The sequence below is a fragment of the Xiphophorus maculatus genome, chromosome 12 (genome assembly GCF_002775205.1).
Source record: "Xiphophorus maculatus strain JP 163 A chromosome 12, X_maculatus-5.0-male, whole genome shotgun sequence".
NCBI classification, from domain to species: Eukaryota; Metazoa; Chordata; class Actinopteri; order Cyprinodontiformes; family Poeciliidae; genus Xiphophorus; species Xiphophorus maculatus.
This window is the reverse complement of record NC_036454.1, coordinates 17,280,762-17,305,519: the sequence shown is the minus strand read 5'-3', so window position 1 is coordinate 17,305,519 and position 24,758 is coordinate 17,280,762. Positions and strand designations below refer to the sequence as shown.

At 36.6% G+C, this 24,758-nt stretch overlaps 3 protein-coding genes across 3 annotated transcripts; 2 read left to right on the top strand and 1 right to left on the bottom strand.

Annotated features, from left to right (window-relative positions):
* Positions 1-8,033: 8,033 nt before the first annotated feature.
* Positions 8,034-12,789, top strand: LOC102236120 (prosaposin-like). The gene is made up of 11 exons (XM_005794978.2): positions 8,034-8,199; positions 8,361-8,407; positions 8,486-8,560; positions 8,970-9,092; positions 9,177-9,290; positions 9,385-9,465; positions 9,536-9,719; positions 10,733-10,875; positions 11,003-11,083; positions 11,296-11,406; positions 12,366-12,789. Exons 1-11 carry the CDS (start codon positions 8,148-8,150, stop codon positions 12,402-12,404), a joined length of 1,050 nt encoding a protein of 349 aa, XP_005795035.1. The 5' UTR covers positions 8,034-8,147; the 3' UTR covers positions 12,405-12,789.
* Position 12,790: 1 nt separating this feature from the next.
* On the bottom strand, positions 12,791-17,781 carry usp39 (ubiquitin specific peptidase 39). Its single transcript, XM_023343742.1, has 13 exons — positions 17,605-17,781; positions 17,222-17,300; positions 17,034-17,128; positions 16,826-16,962; positions 16,291-16,443; positions 15,987-16,212; positions 15,826-15,900; positions 15,572-15,639; positions 15,224-15,412; positions 14,955-15,097; positions 14,695-14,830; positions 13,762-13,848; positions 12,791-13,080 (listed from the first exon to the last, which is right to left on the bottom strand). The coding sequence occupies exons 1-13, from the start codon at positions 17,663-17,665 to the stop codon at positions 13,030-13,032; spliced, it is 1,500 nt and encodes a 499-aa protein (XP_023199510.1). The 5' UTR covers positions 17,666-17,781; the 3' UTR covers positions 12,791-13,029.
* A 214-nt stretch (positions 17,782-17,995) lies between these two features.
* On the top strand, positions 17,996-20,901 carry c12h2orf68 (chromosome 12 C2orf68 homolog). Its single transcript, XM_005794975.3, has 4 exons — positions 17,996-18,209; positions 19,449-19,564; positions 19,646-19,791; positions 19,881-20,901. Exons 1-4 carry the CDS (start codon positions 18,112-18,114, stop codon positions 20,001-20,003), a joined length of 483 nt encoding a protein of 160 aa, XP_005795032.1. The 5' UTR covers positions 17,996-18,111; the 3' UTR covers positions 20,004-20,901.
* Positions 20,902-24,758: the final 3,857 nt, after the last annotated feature.

The following is a 24,758-nucleotide window of genomic DNA, read 5'->3' as shown; positions in this document are numbered from 1 at the left end:
TAATAAATGTGGATGATTAAGCTTAGGTAAAAAAAAAAAATCTAGGATTATTAAAGGTTTGCTGCTTCCCTAACATTACATAACTCTAGTTGACAGATGATTTATTGATTTAGTTTTGTTTTTTTTGTTTTTTGTTTTTTTTGCTGTAATCAGATCCAGCAGACTGGAATGCTGCTCAGCCACACAGATATACTTACTGGCAACATGTGGGTGTTCACTCATCAGGCAGACCATGACAGGAAAGAAACTACAAGTAAACTGTATTCATAATAGTTTTCTTTTAAAGTGATTGGCCATATAGCATGCACATTTATCACGATGCTGCTTACTGGAAGCTGGGATAAGAATCCATATATGTTTTTGTTCTGGCTACAGATTGTTTTTATTTTAAGCATCACTGAAAGTATTCAAAAATGATAATAGGCTAAATCTTTCAATTCATTTGCTAAAGAAGCAAGCATTCAATTTCAGAGTGTTTGATCTGCTGCTTAGCTTATCTTAATCTGAAAGAAACATTAAAGGAGAAAATGACTAAGTATTCACCTTTGTGCTGAGTATCTTCATTGTGTAATTATAGAAAAAGGTGATATTAACTCAGAAGTTGTGCATGGCAGACTTTTAGATTGTCATGTGTGAAACATTCTGAAAACCACATATTTTTGTGAAAAAATATATAGAGGTTTAAGTGTTATGCAAAAATTGTGTTGAACACAACAGTCTGTACAAATTCTTTCTAAATATTCATGATATATGTTTTAAGAGAAGACATTCAGACTTCTTAAATCCATTTGACAAGAACACATTTTTGCCATCAATAGCCATCTGACTAAAAGTCCTTAATTATTTGTATTTTTTTAAAAATGACCAAAACTGTTTGCTTGACAAAAACATGTGTTACAGCAGCGGGTGAGCGAAATGGTTTTACTGTTTCAAATGTGTCTAAAGCTGCTATTTGCATGAAAGAGAATCTCAGCTCCTCACTGTACTGAATATCTGAAAACACAATCTGTCCTTACTCACTTCTCTCCCTCTTTTATCTTAAAGTCGGTTCTCATGATCTTGCAGGTCAAAGTAAACATGTATCAAGTGAAAGAGAAACTCCGATCTGAAACATAAGCAGGGTGTATTTATTTCACCTCAAGTATAAAATCTCTCATTATCTTTAACACACAGGGCTGCTATTGATATTCACTGTAAGACCTCATGTGTGACTAAAGTCAGGGATTAACAGGATTTGAAGAAGGAAATATCTTTAAGCATTGAGACTGTTGGTTAATCACAGGCTGACTGACAAGTGAGTCCATACATAGTCACTTTGGTTCATTTAAAGAATGAGGAACTTCTTTCCATGGAAAACAGTGGAAAATAATTGTTTGAAATTATGCATTCAATATAGTTTAAGAAAAATATAGTTTTAAATAAGCTTCAGGTTGCATAGAATTAATAAGAATATTGTCAAGTCAGTAAGTAATTAAGATTTATTTACATAGAGCATTTTTCCCAGATACAAATTATGGAATATCTCACTATAGTCAGTAAAGCATGATAACAAAGTAATTAAAATAAATGCATACAATTATTAAAACCACAGATAAAACAAAACATATAAAACACTGAATAATTGGTCTTGAGAAAACTTAAAATGGCATACATGTATATTCTGTAAAAAGAAATTAAACTGCACAAATCATTAAAATAGTCAAATTTGAAGATTAAACACACTGTTATTGTCAAAATTATGTAGCTGAAAATAAAAAACAGGAAGCAATTTAGTAAAATTCAAACAAAAAACTGAAAATTATTACAAATAATGCAGGTCTTTAGTTTTCCTCCACAAGGTGCTTCTTCGTCATTGATCTATAAAATCTTCTTCATTGATGTGATGATTTTACTAATAGGTTCTAAATAGCTTTAGAAAGACTACAATGTCATAATGAATCATTAATACTTTGAGTTTTATGTTGATACTTTGAACATTTAATAACAGTATTAGTAGAGAGAGAGTGGCATAGCTCAGGTGATTAATTCTGTTGATTTTCATATTTATGGCAACTAACAAAATCCCAAAATTTAAATTCTCAGGAAATATTACATCAAACCAACTGAGATAAACTGGTGACCTGTCCAGGCCTCCGGCCTAATGACCCCTACAACCATGGAAGACTAGGATGGATGGATGGATGGATGGATGGATGGATGGATGGATGGATGGATGGATGGATGGATGGATGGTTTTCATCAGGCTGAGATTTCCCTATTAAATTGATTTTTTTTATTGCTCTTTTGTAACATTATAATTTTCTTAGTGTATTTTGGGTTTGCATCATTTGTAATCCATAGTCATTAACAATAACCTAAAATAATTGAATTGCTAAAATACACAAATTGATTACCTCTTTGCTGAAAAGGTTTAAAAACTCACCAGAGTCATGTAAAAGGTTTTGAAGTTGAGTGTGATATGGGGTTTACAAATATAAGCGAGGGATGTACAGTATGTGGCTTTTCAGTTTTAGTCCAAGTGACAGCAACAGCATACCTAACACTGCCTGCGCCTTTTGTTGGCAATGCTGCAGACTAAAGAGGAGCATCATCTTAAAGTGACGCTATGTGAGTAATAATGCAGGTAGTAAGTGCCTTTGTTTCAATTGTTCAGGAACACAAGAGATACATTTAGAGGTTATTTTCCTGTGTGTGTGGGTGACGGGGTGTGTGTACGTGTGTGTTATCACATCTTCATCGGTGTCCGGGGATTTCTGTGATGATGCTTTTTTTCTGGTACACCGAGGGTGAAACAGGAATGTCTGGAAGTTTCTAGTGTTTCCTCGTGTTTGTCTCTGCTTAGTATCTGACTGATGACGTTATGTTTCTTATGTTTCTTTCCTCTTTACGAATTCACGGAGGTTGAGTTTTATATATCACAAATAAGGAGGAATACTTCCCTGTTCAAAGCGAGAAGCGCCTTGTATTTACGGGTAATTTCATTCTTCAGAGTTCCACTGGAGCATTTTTCTTTAACTCTTTCCAGAACAACAGAAAAACTTCCTGGAGGCTTTATCATATTTTTATGATACATAACTCTGAATGAAGTTAACTAAATAATATGGCAGAAATCAAATATACTGGGTTAGAAAAGATGTCTCAGTCACTTATTTACCCAGATGAGGATTTTAAAATAGGAAACTATTCAGACTGCTGATGGATGTCTGTACAAAGTAAAAACATTGGTTTCCTGTGAGGCTAGAGCTTAACCTGCATTTTCTTATGCAGTTGAATGACAAATACACTGATCAGACAGATGGGATTGAGGATATCATCACGCAATTCTTTGTATTTTTCCAGGAAGATTTAAGTTTGAACAAAACCATAATCTTGTTTGCACCAAAGTGGAGTGCGGTAGCTTCAAGTTCTCCTCGGGTCACAGGGTGACGCTCCGACTAGTTTTGACCTTTTGCTGTTGCAGCCCTCAAATCATACAACCAGCCGCTCCTTCATGCTAGACAGCATCCAACTCTGGTTTCTATTGAATTTCACCAACACAATGTTATTTATTGCGTTTTAAGCCTGTATTAGGGAAAATGTCTCTATTAGTTTACTTGTGTGCCATGTACTTCACGAATGTTGGTGAAATAAACCGAGTGACTAATAATGAGTTCAACAACAGAAATATTATAATGCTTTTTAATCAACATGTCTGAGTAGACATGTTGATTATATACTTATATACTTAATTCAATTCCAAATAACTTTAAGTTTAATCATTTAACAGATTACAAAATCTCTGAATTTCGAAATCATTGTACTCTACCAACGTCGATAAATAGAGATAAAATAAAATACAAAAGGACTCCGTTACTTGGATGACCTCTAGTTGCCTTGGATTTTATTTTGGGGTATCAAAAGAAAGAGAGATGAATGAACGAACAGAAATCTGTGTATGGCGTGTCTTCCTTGTAAATATGCATTACTTTGATTTGGTCTATTATAAAATCCAAATAAAATAGACTGAACCAGCTGCTCAAAAGTAAACATTTCTCAAATGTTGGAGAAACTCCAACTGAAGATACCTGAAAAGCATCTTAATTTCACATGAGGTATTAAACTTCTAATTATCTTTTACACACAATGCTCATGTTGCCGTGGCTTATCACACTAAAACCTTTTCATGTGTCTTTGGTCAAAGATTAAGGAGATCATTGGATTTAAAGAAGTAAGCTGACAATGTTTAACGTGGATCAGGTGGCCAGGAAAAACTGACAGAACAGCTGAATCTCTGATCATTTTACAGATGAATCAGATGAGGATTTTTGAGGAGATCTACTCACTTAATCCCAGTTCACATGTATTTGCTGCTTGGTGTCAGTTTATAATTTAAAACACTGCAGTTATGAAGTGATAGTACGCAAGTTTTAAGAGTTTCCCAGTCAAGATGAGAAAAAACAGTTCTGTGAAAATGATATTGTCTTTAGGATTAAATTACTTTCTGTCAATGCAACTTAATTCTTCTGGGAGTGAAAACTTCATTTTAACCAGAAACAGATTTCCAATAATCAGGAGAAAATAAGATGTTTCTTTCAAAGAAGGTAAGGTTTCTCTGAATAACTTTTAACTGGAATTGGTGGTTATTTTTTTCTCTGAATAGATGCACATGGAAAGTACGTAGCTTCTTAAATTACTAAAATGTCCAAATCAGTCAGTTTCGGTCCCATGACCATGTCTGATGTTAAATAGAAAAATAAATCACATATTTCCTTGTTTATTTCACTATTTAATCTCAGTAATTTTCTTCAGCGCATACATAGAGTTGTGCTAAATAAAAATGTTATGAAATAATAATGTTAGCAGGAAAGTAGGGAGAAGAACTATTGAGCTAAATACATGTTGAAAGAGCCACCGTAATAATATATAATTCATATATATGTGAATAAAATACATTAATTTGCCTTCTTATTTATATTACTGTACTTAATTTTCATCTGGCTTCAATTCTGCCTTTGAGTTGTTATGTACATGTGAAACATTGTAAATCGATCCATGTGTTTCCACAACTGCCTGCATGGATGTGCAGGTGCATCTAAAAAAAATTATATTTAGAAAAGGTTCAATATTTTTGTGACTCATTTCATGAAGTGATACTCATAATAACCACAAATTCATATGTGTAGAAGAATGAAATATTTCAATATTTTCTTCTTGTAACGGTGACGAAAATCATGCATTTCAGTAAGTAAGGATATTACATAAGATCAGTTTTTTTAAAAACAATGATACTTTTAACTTAAATATAAGACCTCTGAAAAGTGTGTTCATTTTAATGTGCTGGGCCTCATTTTGCATGAATTACTGCATCAGCCTGTGGTTCAGCTGAGGAGTAATGAATGCGCCGGGTGCTTTAACAGCGGCCTTCAGGTCGTATGGACTGACGCCTCCCATCATCTCAACAGATGGTCAGCGGGGTTCTGGTCAGGCCAGTGTTCTCGGAGCCACCTGGAAATTTGTACATTTAAAGTTCTGCAGTGGACTCTGTGGAGATTTTTGTGTTGATAACCTAAATGCAGCAATAAAGAAGAGTCCAAACTTAACAAAACAAATAAACAGGAGAAACTGGTGATACTGGAGAAATGTGAGTGATGAATGCTTTAAGAGGAACATGCGAGTCGACTTCACTGAAGGTGAAGCAGCAGGGAGCAGACAGAGACCACCTGTCAGCTTAGTTGTCTGTCATTACATAAGAGGAGGATTTAAATATAATGTTGTAATATAAAAGGCATATGCTTCTCTTCAGGAAGTGCAGGAGTCTTGAACAATGAGCTTACGGTTATTTATCGTCCATTTACCATTCATCTTCCTGATTACAGAAGCAGCTTACTGCTTCTGTCTGCAACTTGTCTGTCTGGTTCCCTCACAGAACAACAGGCTTCTGGAAAGCTTCTGTCATCATTAGATTCCCAGCAGAGTGGTAATGATGAATGGCATTTCTTCTGGGGATTTTTTTTTATTTTGTTTTGTTTGTTTGTTTGTTTTCTTTCTTGTTTGTTTTTTTATTACGAATAATCATTTAGCAGCAGACTAGGATATAAAAAAAACACCTCCTTCATTCAAGTCCATCCAGTATTTTAATTTGAACTTTGGGGGAATCTCTCTTTGCCAATGTTTTTTGATATGATTTGAAGAAAATATTTAAAGGATCAAAGAATCTGTGATTGAGATTGTTTCTGTTGTGATTAAGGCAAACAAATAAATATAACTGATCAAAATTCTTTGTTCAATGTTTTTGTCCTTCCTGTATTTGAGATTTTGAAGATGCAACAATGAGCTGGAATGTTTTAACAGAAAATAGAACAGGCACACCTCCTCACTGCAGCACCATTTACAAGAAGCATTAATTAGACATCACTTGCATAACTGCACAACAATTATGCATTACTGTGAATTCGGAAGTCAAAGTTCAGACCAGCAAAGGAAAACATCTTGTCTGATGAGCTATTTTGCAACGTCAACCCAACCCTTTTTTTTTTTTTTTTTCAAATATTTTAAAGAGTTCATGAGACCATACTCTAAAACGTTTCACAGTGCTGTTGGAAGAGAACACAGCCCGCAGCATCACTAATCCCTCACCAAACCTAACACTGAGGACTAGTTTTTAATCAACCTTTACCTCACACCAACCTCCATGTTTGTTGTCGAAAAGCTCAACAGTAAACTGGATTAAAGCACAATATTCCAGTTAGTGTCCCTGTTAGGTTTTAAAAAACTACACTTGTTACGTTTGTGAAGCAGAAAATCCCAACACAACTTTAAACAGTTTAAAAGTATAAATAAACAAACAATCCTTCTTTTAATTGGAGTTCATTTCTAAGGGTGCCATGAATTGTGCAACAGGAGGTTGTGTGGAACATTTTTCTTTATATGGGATTTTCTTCCTCCTCACTGAGATAATTTTTTTTCAGTCTAAATCATATTTCAGTAATAAAATATCTACATGTTTTTACCAGAGGTGTCAGTAAATATGTCCTCAGTAGTAAAAAAAATGTGCTTCAAAATGATATTGCTTGTTATTATTTGCAGTATTTGCACTATAATTAAATTAATGTGCTGTCAGTCAACACATCCCGTTTGTTCAGCTGCTCTCTAGTAATGCAGAACATTGTACTTCATGTTCCTATAGTTTGGTCATGTGTCTTCAGGTCATGTAGGTTCATTTACAGCAGAAAACCCAACAAAACGTTTTCCTTACTCTGCTGCCATCTAGCGCTGATTTTTGAGGGCTTTCTGTAAAATGAAAATAAATTGGTTATCTTGTTTTTTGTTGTTGTTGTTTGTTTGTTTGTTTTTTAGCTCATTTTCACTTCTTTGAAAACGATTCCCTCTGTTGATTCCGTTTCAGTGTGCACTGAAAACTTGTAGTTCCCAGTCGGAATAGAGAGACTATTTTATGCTACTCAAAATGCCTCAGTTCAAATAATACAGGCTGGAAAATACATCTGCTCCACATTTGTATTTTGCTTTGAAAGGAAGTCATGAAAATAGCCTTTTTATATTTTAGTAAAACCCTTATTCTTTTTTTTATTATTATTTCCTAGTTCAAATTTCATAACATCAAATGGGAGAATACAAAATCAGTATGATAAACTTTGTAATTAGAAATAGTCTACCCAATTTCTGATAATTAATTTTATTTTACTTAGAGGAAACAGCTTTATGGAGTAAATAATAAACAATTTCAACTATATGCACTTTTTTTTTTTAAATAAAACTGAATCTAAAAAAAACTATTTAAAAAATCTTTTGTCCCATTGCTGTTGACAGTTCAGTGCGTAATGACTCAGACCCTTTTATGTTTTACCACCATATTTGGCTGAAAGCAATATTAACATTTTGGAGAGGTCAAGCCAGAGTCCCGAGTTGAATTTGAGATAATATGGAGTAATCGTATGAAACAATTTTTTATTATTATTATGTTTCCCAGTTTATCACAATGTTCGTTCCTTGTCCTCTCTATACTATTGTTGACTAGAGCGCCTGCGCATTACGGACCGCGCTCTGATAGGGTGAGGCTGTGGGGCTGAATTTCCGGTCGATCAATAACACAGCTGTTTTTCTAAAGAAAACACCAGCTTTTCTGTCAATCTCCGTCCGTCCTTCCAACCATGTCTGCTTCGGGGTTCGTGCTGCTGGTGCTGGCTGCGTCTCTGTGTTCCGGTGAGGTTTTAACGTCTGCTCCGCGCCGACACACAGTCGGTCGCCATTTATTTTTTGTTTACTGATCAAGCTGAACAATACCTGCAAAAACCCGGCCATCTATAATATATTCAGTACTGGTGTCATATCATCTATTTCACTCTGTGTTCTCCTCGCTACAGGAGACTCCAGGTTTATTTTCGATTCTTTGACTGGACAAAAACCTCTGGTAGGAAGATGCGACCTTCATCGCGACATATTGCACACATTATTAATAAGCTGGTCTTCATGCTCTGTTTTTCCCCAGACACAGGGTATGTGTCCAGAATGCAGTCGGATCATCCAGCTGTCCGCCAACATGGTTTTCAGCAGAGACACCAAGGTAAGGAGCCAGCTGATTGTGTTCAGATAACACAATCGGCTGGTTTAAATTTGTTAAAATAAGGGTCCATCGCTGCAGGTAAATATCAAAATACATTCATTCATAAATGCAAACATCAATGTGATGAAAAATGCATTAAAATTAAAATAAGAGATTATAATCCCTCTATAAACAGGTGTTAGAATAGTCCAGTCAAAGTCAAAACCTAAATCTTAATCGGGTGGCTCAATACAGATGCTGCACCTTTTTGTCTCCCAATTTTGTGCTGCGTAAAATATAAAATCCTGATAAAATGCAATAATGCTGGATGATATAAAGTGGGGAAAAAAAATATACGTTCATATTTTTTGGAGGCACTGTGATTTCACTTCTGCCGTAACATAAACAACTATCTATCACACTTTCGCAGGTGACTGTATTTACAGCCTTGCATGGTTTGTGCCGCCGCCTCCCTGAAGAACAGGCATCAGAATGTGAGTCACAGGTGAAAATCCATCTGCCAAAGATCCTGCAGCACACAACCAGTCAGTGGGTGAGTTTGACCTCTCCTTACTCGTGTTTTGGAGTGTACATTTTGTTTGTTTTATTATACTTAACACTGCATCTGTGTTAACAGAAACCAGAGGAAATCTGTGAGGTTTTTGGACTTTGCGCCACCCGCAAAGACAGAGAACTGCAGCTTCATCATGTCCCCAGTAAAGACACGTCCAGCTCTGCACTTGGCTCTGAAGTCAGTGTGAGAAAGCAGAAGAGAAACTGGCAGAAGAAGTGAAACCATGGTTTCCCCTATAAATAGTTAACATGTGCCTTCCTCCTCTTTCTAGGATGTATTCAACCCAGTTTGCACCTTGTGTTTGATGGTTATCAAGAAGCTGGAGACAATGTTGCCTAAAAATATGACTGAGGTGAGACTTTCATCTCCACTGCCCACACTTAAAGCAGCAGGGTCATTATCTTCTCACTCTCAACCTGCAGGAAACTTTGAAGAAGCTCATGGAAGAGGTCTGTGATCTGATACCGTCCAGCTATAAGGACCAATGTAACGATTTTGTGGACAAATATGGAGCGGAGATCGTTGAGTTCCTTTTATCTTCGGCTGCACCACACACCATCTGCTCTCTGTTGCACCTTTGCTTGTTTGAGACGCACCCAGCTGCAGGTCAGTTAGGAGTTTTTGTTTTCATCTTCTGTAGGTCATTTTGATTCCACATCTGACACAACATGGTTTCATGTTATCAAGTCAAGCTCTCTGAAATGGATTCCTTAAATTAAAATGAGGATCACTTTGAGACACTTTGGCTCTACCTCTGATATGTGGGAGCCAGTGATAGTTTCTATTTCACAGCATCATTCACAATGGACTCTCAAGGCCCTTTACAAGACAAACAGATTTCATTCATATACAACATGGAATCCTATTTATTCAAAATTCATTTAAAATAATTCAAATGTATCCAAAGCAATCCGATCACTGGGTCCGATTGATTTCATTCATTATAATATAATCCTGATTATAACACAATACTACAACTGCGACTGTTGACAGAAAAACAAAGAGAACATACAGTTCAAAGTAGCTCCATCATCACCATCTCTTTCCCTGGTGATTGTTTACAGTTGGTGCTTTTCAGAAGCTATGCTTTTTCATGCATTTCATCCATTTTGTAAACGTGAGTATACTGTTTCATTAGGTGTGAAAGCTGCACAGCTTTTAGGAAAAAGAACCTCATAAAGTCAAACACAGTGGAGGCAGTGTTATGTTCAGGGCCTCTGCTGTTTTAAGATCTGAGTCACTAGAAAGCAGAACCATGAATTCTGCTTTCTAAAAGAAAATACTGAAGGAGAAAATGTGGCGGTCAGTATGTGACCGCTAGCTGAAGCGACCTTTTTAGTTATGAATCAGATCAACGATTCAAAGCGGAACGGCAAGTTCACCTCATGATAGGTTAAAAATATGAATATTCAGATATTCTAGTGTGACTTTAAATAGGCTGCACATGCTTGTACACCCCCTAGTGTGACTGTATTAAAATAATTCTGCTAAACAGAGTGGGCCAGATTTCACCAATGCGATGTAAATTAAATGAAAACAGTGACCTTCTTGGTCCACTGATCACTGTTCTTTGGTTTTCTGAAAGCTTACTGTGGTCAATGCTGTGGTGTCCTTCCCAGAAGTGGACCTGATCTCTGACTGTGACTCCTGCCAAACGCTGGCTGCTCTGAGCCGTCTGCACCTGGGGCTGAACGCCACCGAGCCTCAGACGTCTGCTTTCCTCCAGTCTGTGTGTGCTCTCCACCCCAAAGCCGTCCCTAAGGTCTGAGCTTCAGCGACTGCTAACATCTGTCAAATAATACAAAAACCTTAAGTTATCTTAGTGAATTTTGTCATCGTAGAGTTCTTATATTTACTGCTTCGTTTTAACCTCTGAACTCTCTTCTCAGTGTGATGCTTTCACCAGAATCCATGGGCCTCAGCTGCAGAAGATTTTGGGAAACCAAATGGACGTTCCTCATGTTTGCGAAGTAAGAATAAGATAAAAGTCACAAAGAGTAGCTGTCATTTTCTCAAGACAGCGACTTGTTCACAAATAAACAGGAGATTGAAACGTAAACTCAAAGAAATGCAACTTCATTAACATCCCCGCTATGTTTTTAAATCAATTTGTAGAAATTAATTCTGCAGCTAAAACCTTTTATTGCATCCAAATAGTTTTGAGATTTTTTTTTCCCTGCAGAAAGCTGGCCTGTGCATTTCATCGAAGAAGCTGGAGCCACTGGGAAGTAATCCTTGTACTTGGGGACCAAACTACTGGTGCAAAAACATAAACACTGCTCAGGAGTGTGGGGTAAGTACAAATCAACCATTTAAATGATTAAGCTCCATGCCACTGTGTTTTTAGTGTTGACTGCTGATCTGAGTTTAAGAAAAACGAGTTTCAAAGCTTGCCCAGGCTTTGCTAGTGTACCGCACTGAATAAAAAAGGTAATCTGTCCTAAAAATTTACTGAATCAACCTTCCCGTTATAGATCATTTTGACACTTTTATATACAGTATATACAGTACAGACCAAAAGTTTGGACACACTTTCTCATTGAATTCAATGAGAAGGTGTGCCCAGACTTTTGGTCTGTACTGTATATATACATATATATATATCTATATCTTCAGCACATAACTGCACATAAATAAGATTAAAGCAATAAGCACATATAAGGGTGTGAGTAAAATCCTAAATTTCACATTTTTTCATGTTACAACCATTAGCTTCCATGTAGTGTATTGGGATTTTATCTGACAGTCCTGCACAAGGTAAAACATGATTGGGAAGTCAAAAGAAGTGTTTTACATTCTTTTCAGACAACATTTAAACATTGTGGACCATGCTGTTCATGTGTTGCTGCGGCAGCATTTTACATGTATAAAATGAGCAGAGCATGTGACTTCAGATTTAAATAGATACTAAAGGCAGTTAATTGCAGTTTAGAGCACTGAAAGCAAATGCATGCCACACTGCAGATTTTGCAGGAAAGGTTATTACGTGTTATTTTCCTTCTGTTTCACAAAAACAGAAGGAAAATGACAACTACTAATCTACAACAGAATAGTTGTAGATTCTTACAACTACTCTGTGTTGGTCTGTCACATATCCCAATAAATACACAATCATTTGTAGCCGGGTTTAAATTTTTGCTTGTCAGGCACCGAAGCTAAAAGTGGGATTGGGTCATTTTTCCTATTAACTTAAGAAATCTCTAAAGATTGATTTGTGGGGTATTTTTTATTTTCTCTTTTTTTAATCTGCAGAACCAGGTCTTCTGTGAGAAATACATGTGGAAGAATTAGAACCTTGTGAGGTCCACATCTGCAGACCTTGACCTTCTTTGAAAAGATGTAATGCACTGAAAATGTTACGTAAATGTAATTCAACCACTTGTTCTGATTTACTGATTTTGAACCTATCCAATTCCCTTCTAGTCAAACATACTGAGAAATATTTATACTTGCACTGTGTGAATTATCAGTTTCTGCATGTTTTGCTGTATATGAGGTTGTCTCTGTCATTATGAATGTAAAAACAAAATGGCAATATCTTTTCTGGTTGTCAGGAAGAAACGTTCATGTTTTCTCCAACAATTCAGATGAGGGACTCCTTGTTATCTCTTTTTTTTGCTCTTCTGACGACTTTTCGAAATGCAAATGCCATACAAATAAAACTCTAAAAATGGGAGTAAATGTGTTATTACACTTTAATGTACACACAGACACACATCCTGGTGCTGGTTTATTAAGAAACATCCACATAGTAAAAACATAAAACAGTACAAAAGAACATGGAGGTTTTAACATTTCTTCAGAGAATGTCCTCGTGTTCTTCTGCCACTTTATTCATTTTTTTTCTCTTCCAGTCGCTTAAATATTTAGCTGATTCCCAAAATGATTACAAAACTAACAGCTGTGAGGGCCTCACTTACACCCCTCTGTGGTTGTTTGTGTCACTGCTCTCTTGTCTTTTCCAAATCTGTTAAAAATGAGGAGGGGAAAATAAGTTATCAGCAAAGAAATTAGCAGTTTTACTTTACACCTGCACTGTTCTTGTTGTACGTAGATAGTATTTTTTATTTTTAAAAACTGCCTAAGGAGGCTCAGCGGAAACCTTTATAGGACATATTCAAATACCTCACAGATAATTTACAATTTTTTATCAAACAGTCGTGTCTTTCTAGCTAGTCAAGCTTAAACTAAATCTTAGGCTAAACCATCTTTTATAAATGTTTTTTTACACATTGTCCCTGATTGGAATAAACGAAGCAGATGACCAGGCAAGAAGATATAGCATTCTTACTAAAAGCACTTGATAACTACTACTTTATTAAGCAGATATTTAGTATATTTTATAATAAATTCTACATAGTTTATCCCAAATCAGAAAAATAAAACAAATTTAAGCCTTTTTAAAAAAAATTTTTACCATTTTTTTCTTGTATGTTCAGTGTCTCCACAGTTGTAATAACAGTTGAGCAACAGCCATATCTCGATGTTTTAATACAATATTCGTACACAAAGATCCAGTTCATGCTTTTGGAAGCTGCAGATTTTATCGTTATAAAATGTCTGATTCTTCTTTGAGTCTATGGTAACTTTACAGTTTACTTTACAATTTTTCAAACACACAATTAACAGATAAATGTGTCAGACTGACCTGGATGTAGGCCTCTGACAATGTGATCATCTGGGGGAGAATGTCGATCACTTGCAGGTCTTGCATCTCGTACCACTTTCCCGTCCCCTGGTCACACACACAGTGTTACACACATAGTCATGAAAAAGCAGTATTTGTGATCAGTCAGAACTGAATGAATTTGGTCCTTGAGTAAAATCCTAAACAGTGTAAAAGATAATATAAAAAGCTTCTTTGGGTTTTAAATCAGCTCAATGAGGTTTGGAAAATCCACAGAACGTGCATATTTTTTTTTATGACTGGAGAAACATTCAGAAAAAATTAATAAGTGTTATGACAAATGTAAATCATCCTACTTTCCCAGCATAATTTATATTTAAAACACCTACACACAACATCATAGCTGACTACATGCTGCACAAAAAATTTAAGAATGGGAATAAGTTAATACATTTAAAATAGTACAGTTATATACAAAGGGTAAAGAATTAAGACACACAATTTTAGGGATTTTAATCTGTTGCATCTTAAACTAATGGAAACACTTGAGTCCAAACACTGCACATTTAGTGTATTCATTTTAAGAAGGGTGCAGTTACTGTGAATTTGGGGAAAAAAAACTCCATCAAATCCTTTTCCTGAATAAAAACCATTTTCCAATGCAACTCTTTAGCAAATAGTCACTAAAGAGAGAGAGGATGTAATTTTAAAATCATATTTTGCTATTTTATTGTCCTCCTATGATCCTGCACAGCTGCAAAAACAAGAACTTCCAAGCCGAGGTTTATGATGAGAATTTACTCAAGCAGTGGAAAATAAAAACATCCATCAAATCAGTCATTATATGCCCCCATAATAAAGATCAACATCTTTAGAAAGACAAGGAACAATATACAAAAGTATTTTTCCCTTGATTTCAGCCAGTAATGTTAAATGTAAAGAGCAACAACTTACATGATGCAGGACATGTATTCTGTAGGACCCTTCAGTTGGTTTTCCATCATGCACAATGTTTGCAACAAGGTCATAGGAAGTATTCTTCTCTGTAGCTTGAGCTTCCTCTGTGAGGTACTCAGAAAGGTCTACGTTGCTGCGGAAGCAATTGAAATGTCAGCATAAATAACTTCATATTTGCTCTAAAAAGAAAATATATGTTTGACCTATTGAAAAAAAAACCAAGTACAAGTTTTGTCCCGTTTTTGTAATTAACGTACGTGATTGGGAAGTTGACAATTGTTGGGTTTTTCTCCACAAAGAAGTTGTTCTTGGTGAATCTTTTGATGCAAAAGATGAGGTAAGGTGGCAACTTGGTCAGCTGGAACCGTTTGAGGAAATTCTCTTTGTAGGTTTTGTATTCCTGAATGCAAAGTGGAAAGGGTTACATTCATAGCATTAGTGGTTAATGTAATTAGACATGCTTGTAGCATTAATAGTAAAAAGTAAAGCTTTTCTCTATTATAAATGAGGGCATTACATTCCATACCTTTTCAGTATTGCCATTGAATTTGCCAAGGATGTTGAAGAGAGGAACTTGAGGGATAATCAGCTGCTCCTTTTCGTCTTTGTAGAGAGGAGCTGTTGGGAGGTCAAGGGTCAGGAACAGGAAGGTGGACTCTGACATCTGCTCCTGGTACTCCTCTGTGAGAAGCAGCGCCTCTTTTTCTTCAGGTGGCTGTGAAGTTTTGAAAAATGCAAAGCAAACTGTAGCTCATGTTTACACTGGTAATTAACAAAAATGTAAGTTAGCGTAAATAATAACTTTGTTATTGTTTCCATTTTTAGAAGATGATATTTAAACATTTAAATAACTCAAATACTACTGCAAACATACCAAATCTGGGTGTGGAAGTTTCTTAGAGAAGATTCGCATGGAGCCTTGAAAAACTTTTGTGATGATCGCTGTGAGGACAGAATAGAGAAACAATCTATTTAACACTCAAAGTGAAACGTTTTCTTAAGAAAGACTATAGTAACTTCTCCATTAATGCCTTTCAATTAGTTTTTCTATTACAATTTACAATTTCTGCTGGAAACTGTACAACATCGATATGGTGCCCAAAATCTTCTGAATCTTCTCCTACTCACATGACTTCTTCTTTGTGCCTCCAAGAGCTCCATGCAGGGCATTCAAGAACCACGTCATGAAGTCTACAGCATCACCTGCACGCAATAAAAAACATCAGCAAAACAACCTTATCTCCAACACCAATAGGTATTAGAAGCCAGGTTGAGTACAGATGAAATACCCTGCTTAGTAATTTGAAATGTTTTCTTGCTGCACAGCACGACGGCCTGCAGCATCTCATGTGGGGACACGTGCGCCTTAAAGTTTCTTGGATTCCAAAGTTTGCGCATCAGCTCCCCAAACCTCTGGACCAGGAGAAACATGATGTCCCCTGGTGGCCTGCGGATTCCCTTGTAGTTTTCCTCTTCCAGGAAGTAGTTTCGCAAAGGTGGAACATTTGAAAAAGCCTAGAAAGATAAATATAAACCTTTTATATTACTTGATATTATCCCAGCGTCAAAATCTAGAGAATCGCACATCAATACCTGTAGCACCGCATTGGCGTAGTCGTTGGCTTTGATGTTGTTGAGCCCCACGATGCCTGGCAGGTAAGTCGTTCCATCATAGGCTCTGTACAGCTTACCATGCTTGTCCAATGCCGCAATGTGCTTCTTGGTGAAAGTTGGTTTCAGTACATACTGGAGAAGAGAATGTGGAAAATTAGTTAAGTAAAATGATAAATGAGGAAAGACAACAAATTGAACAGATACTATAATGAATGTAAAGAGACCCCTGACTGGAGGCTGTTGCAATTTCACTGACATGATTATCCTGACATGCTAACAGGTCAATTTCTGGAAAGCAGAGTCAATGGTCCACAGGAACGTGTCCTGGGACATGTTGGGAAACACTGCTAATCAACCTCTTTTGTTCTTGCCATCCCTCTAAATTACTATCTGGTCATATGGTCAGAAACCAGGCTGGCAGACAATGTAGTCAAGGATATGATCCTTGCCAATTGTGATGGATGGAAGTGATGGTTCTCATAGAATCAAAAAGATATGGTATAACTTCACTCACTGTAATGTCCTCTAGGGAAGAGTCAATGATCTCATAGTTATCTGGCAGACAGTAGAACTTGAGGGTATGCAGGTTGAGGAACACGTGGTGGCTAAACTGTACACTGTGGGTATATGCATGAGACTTCTGACCTCTGCCTGCAAGAAAAACACAACAGTCAGTCCAGATGCTCTGTCCCTGCAGGTAAGGTTCAGTTCATATTGTTTACCTTGAAAGTACTTCCCACATACGAGACAAGCATACACGTTGATGTGCGAAAGGGAGATAGAGCAGAGCTTCTCGAAGTCAAAATCCAGCACACTCCTAAAGGATAAACAGAGAGGAAACGTTGTTGGCTAAGGATGGACCTAACTAGCATGGAGAGCTAGCGGTTGTGCTCATTAAACTCAGTCTTGCCTGTTTATGGTGTCAAGATACGGACAATGGCGGCTTCTACGGTCTTCTCCTGCACGTCCTCGGCCTCTTTTGGCAGCAACTGAAAAATAGATCGTTCGTCAATTTTTTTTTTTTACAAAGTCACTGAAGTTTCTATACATTTCGCTACAACTGTGCTAGCTAAACATGCTAGCTAACATAGCTTTTAACTGCATAACTATATAAAAAAATATTTTTTTTTAAAAGTGTGTATCTTTATATTAGACATTCATAATATCTACTCTGTCTCCAGCGTCCGACTGAACCAAACCGTACATATAATCCAACTAATATTTTATCTTTAGCTATCTGTTTAGCTAATGGCTAACAAACGTTGCGCCAACGTTAGAAGTAAACAAACTGACCCCCGTCTTCGTGATCATCGTCATCCTCCTCATTATCTCTCTCGCGCTTCAAAGAAATCATCTCATACGTTATTCTGCTGCCTTAATATCACATAAATACAAAGGATGAAGTTAACTGGGACACATGAATGGGTTTAATCCAAGCACCTCGAAACTCGCGGCGGCTGTGCGTCGTAGCTCTCAAGAAGAGCTAACAAAAACCTAACCCGGTGTTAAAATATTTTTTTATTTTAAAGTTTAACTTTGTTGTTGTATCAGAACCTAAACTGTTTAGTTATTTATACTACTACTATATTGCTTTGTATTTAATATTAAATGATATAGGTGGTTTTACAAGGTGTTTTATTTTAGTATTAGTTTCCAGTCTGTGTGAACGCTGGGAATGGTACAATTGGACAACAATTTATGGGCAGCTAGCTTGCTTAGCTTTTGTCAGAGCTTTGATTGAAATTTATTGTAATAAATACGTTATAAATACTGCATTTCACATTAAAACTATTTGACGAAATGGATATTTTGAGAGACGAAGGCGTGCATAAACCCGGTGGTCGTTTGGACATGAACCACGGCTTCCTTCACCATATCCGCAGGAACCAAATTGCTAGGTAATTTCCTCAGACACTGTTAGCTAAAGCTAATTGTTTACGATATGTACTTTCAGGGTAGCAGTAGCCTGTCTTCTGACATTGAAGGTTAAAGATAATATGAAAGAACAGAAAAGACCTTGGTCAATGGCTGAAAACAAAAGGTTTAACATATAAAACAGAAAACAACAACGGAAGCCTGAGCAGGCCTTGCGGATTCAAGACAAAAGGTGTGAAACTACAGGCGTATAAATAATGTGGATTTGAATTGTTCGTGTGCTTCGAAATAAATTAGAAAACTTTAAGCAACATATTTATTCATTTCAGCATATTTAAAATGTGAAACTGTTGTTTTAAAGAGTCATTACACACAGTGGTATATTCCACACGCCCTTTTAACGTTGATGACTATATTACTTAACACAGCTAATAAACAGAATTCAGATTTTACGAAAATTAGAATTTTACATAAGACCATAAACATCTTTCTAATACAAAAAAATGCTATGCTATGTCCTAGACCTAGACTATCATGAGGGAGGGTCAAAGAAGCTCGCTGCTCACAGAACACTTTACTGAAGAATTTTAATAGAAAGTTCAGTGCAAGGAAAAAGTAAGGCAGGAAAAATTCCACGGAGATAAATGTGTTTGTGGGAGGATTGCTGAAAAAAAGAAGAAAGAGCAGCTTTCACAGACTTATCTGGGCTATAAATGTCACAGTACTTGTACCTGTAATTGCTGAACTAGAGACAATATCTGAAGCATCTTACCCTGACTAAGGAGATAAATGACTTAACTGTTGTTCAGTGGTCCAGAATCCTCTTTTAAAAAGAAATTTGGGGAATTTTGTGTTTTGGTCCCAGTGTTTGGCGTAACAGTGCTGAGACACCTAATATAGGGATCAGTGATGTTTCCATAGCCATTGATGGAAACGTCAGTGATGTTTCCAACAGATGAAACATGTCATCTGCTGGTGTTGGTCCACTGTTGTTGTTACAAGGTCAGAGCAGTCGTCTACCAAAGGTTCTTACAGCACACAGTTCTTCCTACTCCTGTGGAGGTTTGTAAGGATGTTGATTTAATTTCCTAGCAACACTGTTAAAAATAGCAATACATTACTAGTCCCACTAAAATTAAATAATTGTGTAAAGAAGTATTTATGCAAGGAAGACAAGTTTAATTTTAAGTGAATGAAACACTACTTGTTTTAATTTTGATCAGTCATGCCGTTAACATTGTTCATGTCTTTTGTGTGTTAAGAGATGACTATGATAAAGAAGTAAAGCAGGCTAAAGAGCTACAGAGGCGGAGGCACACGACAACCCCTAGAAGACCTCGTCGACCCGACATCCAGGTGTACCATCCGAGACAAAGGCGTAAGTAATCTGTGATGTTTTTTCAGGGTTTGATGGTGACTACGCAGAGAAAAGCTAAAACGGTTTTTGATTATTTTCCAGGTGGCTCAGAACCAGAAACTGGTGTCGATCCCGAAGAGTGGAACGAGAGTGGGTCGAGCACAGAGACTGAAATCCACAGGACAGAACTCTTCTGGCTCGACTATCAGGAGGACTCTGGAGTCATCACTTCTTTCTTGGTGCACAAGGTAAACACTGGTTTCTTTTGCCTGAAAGTATGTCACTTTGCTTGTTGCTTTGGTTTAAAATTTCACCTGTTCTTTCTGTCTTTGTTAAGGAGGATAAGCCTGAGAAGGTGGTGGAGCGTGTTTCAGAGAAGAACGTCTTGGATGCTGCAATGAGAGCAGCTTTGGAGGTTCGAATTCGAAAGGAAATTGATAAAAGACGAGACAACCGGTGATGGGGGGCAACAAACAGCAGATTTAAAAGACAAAGCTGTTAAAGTCACAGTTCTGTGCTCCTGCTTTTGTGTGGTTTGAGCACAACGAGGATCCTGCTGTCATTTACAATGACACTTGGCAGAGGTGACATGAAGACAAGCCATGTGTTGGTTAAGAAGGAGAAGGAAAAGCACTTATCACTCCATTAGGTTTACATGAATATCAAATGAACATGTTCTTGGTTTTATTTGTTTAGAAGCATCTACTTTTTTTTGGTACCAGAAAGAAAAAAAAAAAAAAAGATTGTTGTCATGGAGCTTTGGTGTATAAGCGATGTCTTGGTTCTGAAAATGAGAAGTTCGTCTTGTTTAGTAGCGGCCACAACATTGTTTAGGTGGTAACTCTGTTTTGTAGTTTCCAGTTGTGTTATTTATTACAAGTTGTGAAAATACCATTATTTTTGATACTATGACACATTTTGACAGCTGAATTTTTTGAATAAAAGATTACATTAGCTTAAAAGCCATTTATAGTTTCCCAATAGAGTCAGGATAATGTCCCCTGTTATTGACTCACCCACCCTTAGCTGTGACTCTTCATTCATTTTGTCGAGGTGACATTTTTGCAGGAAACATAAGCTCTGACTAAAGAAATGTTCTGAGTTAAATGATTTACATGAAATCCTCAGCAGGTGGCAGCAACTGTCAGTTTTATGACTACCCTGCTTCTTCTATATTGTCTCAAACTATTTCTATAATGCTAGTCAAATTTTTGATCTCTAGGTCTTGGTTGAAAAGATACATTTCCTTTTACTAGAAATTGTATATAAAATGTAGAGTAAAGGTGATGGCTTTTACATTGTTTCAATCTAAAAATCCACCTGTACTCTGACACCCCTGAATAAATCTTTTAACAAATTTTGGAGACTCCTGATTAGTAACTCTTGTGTGTTATAACCTCAGTATGAACCCAGATGTTCTGTGAGGGAACATTAGCAAACAAACAGAAACATGAAAAATCTTTGTCCCTCATGTTTCTAAGATTTTTTAATCCTGGTCCTCAGGGAGGATCTGCATCAACACCAATCATTTATACAGAGCAACAATGGAATGATTTAGCAAGGCATGTGAATGGCCCAGTCAAAGTCCAGACCTAAATTCAATTTAGAGCTTGTGATACTAAAAATTACTTTTCTGATATGCTACATTCAATGTGACTGAATTTGAGATATTTTATAAAGAAAAACGGGCAAACATTTCTGTCTATTCAGCTTGTAGACATATTGTAAACATTTCAGCTTTAACGGCGGTGAAAGGTGGATCTGCAATATATTGACCGAGGAGTTGAATGTGCACACTACAGATTTTTACTTGCAAAAAAAATTGGACATCAAACCATCCATTCATTGTTCTTTGCTAAGCAATATGCACAAATTATGAAACATGCACCTGTGACACAATTCAGAGTGATCATGTTCAGCTCAAAGTTCAAAAGGTTATTAATAGCTTTCCTTGTATTTTACTGTCCACATGTATATTTTAACCAGATCTATGTGTGAACTTTATCCCTAGACGAACAGTGACAGTTGGGGTGATAATGTTTTCGCTCTGTTTTGACCTTTTGCACAGAGTGATTAATGCTTGTTTCCGATTTTGATCTGTGCCAGATCCAACAAGCTGAAACCAGTCAGGTACATAATATAAGACTTCACTCCAATCAGTTACTCACATCCTTCCCCCTGAAACACGTGTTGTTAAGCAGAACAGTGAGTCACCTGCAGAAAATGTGTAACCAGCATAACCTTTTTAAATTAGAAGAGCAAATGTGATGAGGGGACAGAATCTAATAAAGTGGTCAGTCTCACCAATGAACCAATGAACATCCTCCTTCTGTGTTACTATGCCTTTTTCTATCACCATAACTGCTAGCTCTGACTGTGCTATTGTCAGGTATTAAATGTGTATGAAAATGTTTGGTGACCATAATGACAGTAAGTAAAGCATAACACCATTGAAGACATTTTTTTGTTCCCTTTTACTTCTTCTCCACTTATGTAATGTGATATAACAGCATGATTCACAGAACTATGTTTTTTATTTGCTTGTTGAAACACAAAACTAATAAAACTGTGTTTAAAAAAAAAAAGAAGAGCAAATATAAAATATAGTTTAAATAAGTGAATGTAGAGAGTTCCACTACCATCAGCGAACGTTGGAAAAACACAAGGCTGATTTTATTTTTCTGGCAGCGTTGACTCAGACTGTGGAGGAAGATTAACTCGTTGTTTCATTAATGCCTGAAAATATGCAAACTTCATCCTATTGCCATGTGGTCGGTCAGGATATGCAGTGTTATGTAAAGCCTTCCCATGGTAAGAGAAGTGGGATCTGTGAAGCCATTGGTGCATCAGCCACACTCCCCCGTTGGACCGTCGACGCCCTTCTCTGGTTCACTTTTCATTCCTCCTTCTGCACGTGACTAAACTTACACCAGAGGAGGTTCAGTCACATGTTCTCTTCTCTCACCTAATCATTCAGTTTTACAGCTTTTCAGTTGGTTGGAAAATAACCCAGTCACACATCACCAGTTCTCAATGACTCCCAGTTTAATATGATACAAGAAAGGCGATTCATAACCGACATCAAAGCACTTGTCTTGTTACGCAAAGTTGAGTTTAATGAAACAATGTTATCACAGTGTGTTTGTTAAAATGTAAAACATATTCCTCTAGCAAATCTCTGTACATTTTGTTCTCGTCCTGGTGTAACCTTGTTGTTGGTTAATTTGTTGAGTTATCTCAATAAACTGAATTTCAATACAAAGATAAACATTTTAAGTAATCCTACTATATAAGTGAAACTCATTTGCAGATTTGTTACACTTTTAGTGCTTGCTTTGGTAAAATTTGATGATAAAGGCTTCCACTTAATGAAAACCACTAGGAAACTACATAACAGAGGGTATTTTTAGTAGAGAACTTCACGCAATAAATGGTTATGGCTCCTTTTGCTTTAATTATTGCATCAATATGTCACAGTGTGAAGATGATCTGCTGCAGTGATTAAGAAGTCTTGGTTTATTCAACAGCAACATAGATTTGGATCATCCGCTACTTGAGCTTTACTTCACAATCCTCAAAGCTGTGATTACACATGTTTCTTGTGCGCCTTTTTTTCAACCACACTTTTTCTTTCCACTCAACCTTCACTTAGAATTCAGAATAGTAAAGTCCTTGAAATGATGGTTGCAAACTCAAGAGCAAACAAAGTGTTTAAAAAGTGTAAACAATCATTTGAGTCTGAACAAATCTGCTATCCTAACAGACGTGAATACTATGCTAAGAATACTAAGAAATAATAGGGTCAACAAATTCAACTCCCTTTCAAATGACCACACCTCAATTTTCAAACTGCTGCTTCAGCAAACTTGAAGTCTGAAATACATGTGATTTTTTTTTTTCCTCTGTGCCAAACATTAGAGGAGCAAACTATGAGTTTGCTTTCAGTTTCCTGCCCCCCAAAAATACAATAGAGTAGCAGCAAGCTCCAGCAGTATTGCATCAGCTGTCACCTAATCTGTGTAATAAATCCCACTGACCTCAGCTTAACAGGCAACCTTCTGCCCTCCACATTCAGTCTGCTGCAGTGCGTGTGGGGAACAGCACACATATCAGGAGATGTTATCTCTTGAGTCCACAATAGTTTTTAACCTCAGTGTCATTTTATCTGGCTTTCTCAATGGGTTGTTTGGTCTTGGTGTGTGATGCTGCTGCAAGTGGTGCCCACTTTGTTGTGGGAAAGTTCTCAGTGTTTTCTCTGAGGCTACACAGAGCAGGTCATGGTATGTTCCTCTTCCTTAATAAATTATAGTATTACTTAAAAGTCAACTTATTTCAATAACTTTATCACTAATGGAAACACATAATGTAGATTAATTACACACAGATAGATGTCTGAAAGCCTTTATCGGTGTTAATTATTACAATTTTCTACTTACAAGTAATGGAAACTTGATATTTAGTTGGAATATTGCATAATACCAATAAAAACATTTTATAATACATAAAAGTGGGATTAGAGAAAAGTATGCTTAATACCTGCTTACAAGTTTTTATTTTCCAAAGATTATTTTAACTTGATAAGCAGGCCTTATCTAAACACATATTCTAGTTTATTGAATACTAACTGCATACTAAAGATCAACCAGAATGAGAGTAAAAAAAAGCCGGATCTTTATCAGTGCATCCTTTGTTAAGGCTTTACCACAAAGCTCTTGATAAACTATCATACCCAGTGTTTCAGGAGCGTGTATCAGTGGAGCTGTGCTGTTGTAGTGGTGAGGAATGTTGTCCATTCATGGATCTGTAAGGGCGACACGCCAGCCAAGCCATCAGTATCAGTTAAATATAGCCATCAGACTGAGCCGATGTGGGGAATGAAAATGCCCCCCTGCTGTAACTGTCCTTCATGGTGCAACTGGAGCACTACTACCAACCGCTTCACGTACTGCACACGTGGCAGTGTGTCGTACTTTGCTGGAGTTTTTGTATCTGTTAAAGTTTTGTCATGTTAAAAACACAAACTTTAACGTCTGGATTTTATTTTGCAATACAAAACGCTAAATGTTATTCCAAAATATTTTACAATCGTGGAAAATTTGGCGTGCATTTTTATTCACCTCCCTTTTACTCTGATAAGCACGTGCAAAAATGTCTGTCTCTGCATGTCCAAAGCTTGCAAAGACAAAATACTTGCAGTTGTAACAATTCTTTATGT

Bases quoted from the DNA above. Each gene is read 5' to 3' on its own strand.
- LOC102236120 (XM_005794978.2), top strand. From the start codon at position 8,148: ATGTCTGCTTCGGGGTTCGTGCTGCTGGTGCTGGCTGCGTCTCTGTGT. The intron at 9,466-9,535 runs GTGAGACTTTCA...CTCAACCTGCAG, and splicing joins TGCCTAAAAATATGACTGAG to GAAACTTTGAAGAAGCTCAT. The intron at 10,876-11,002 runs GTCTGAGCTTCA...CTCTCTTCTCAG, and splicing joins ACCCCAAAGCCGTCCCTAAG to TGTGATGCTTTCACCAGAAT.
- usp39 (XM_023343742.1), bottom strand. From the start codon at position 17,665: ATGATTTCTTTGAAGCGCGAGAGAGATAATGAGGAGGATGACGATGAT. The intron at 16,444-16,825 runs GTGAGTGAAGTT...TCTCTTCTCCAG, and splicing joins CTTCCCTAGAGGACATTACA to TATGTACTGAAACCAACTTT. The intron at 15,901-15,986 runs GTATTTCATCTG...TATTGCGTGCAG, and splicing joins ATTTCAAATTACTAAGCAGG to GTGATGCTGTAGACTTCATG.
- c12h2orf68 (XM_005794975.3), top strand. From the start codon at position 18,112: ATGGATATTTTGAGAGACGAAGGCGTGCATAAACCCGGTGGTCGTTTG. The intron at 18,210-19,448 runs GTAATTTCCTCA...TTGTGTGTTAAG, and splicing joins CGCAGGAACCAAATTGCTAG to AGATGACTATGATAAAGAAG. The intron at 19,792-19,880 runs GTAAACACTGGT...GTCTTTGTTAAG, and splicing joins CTTCTTTCTTGGTGCACAAG to GAGGATAAGCCTGAGAAGGT.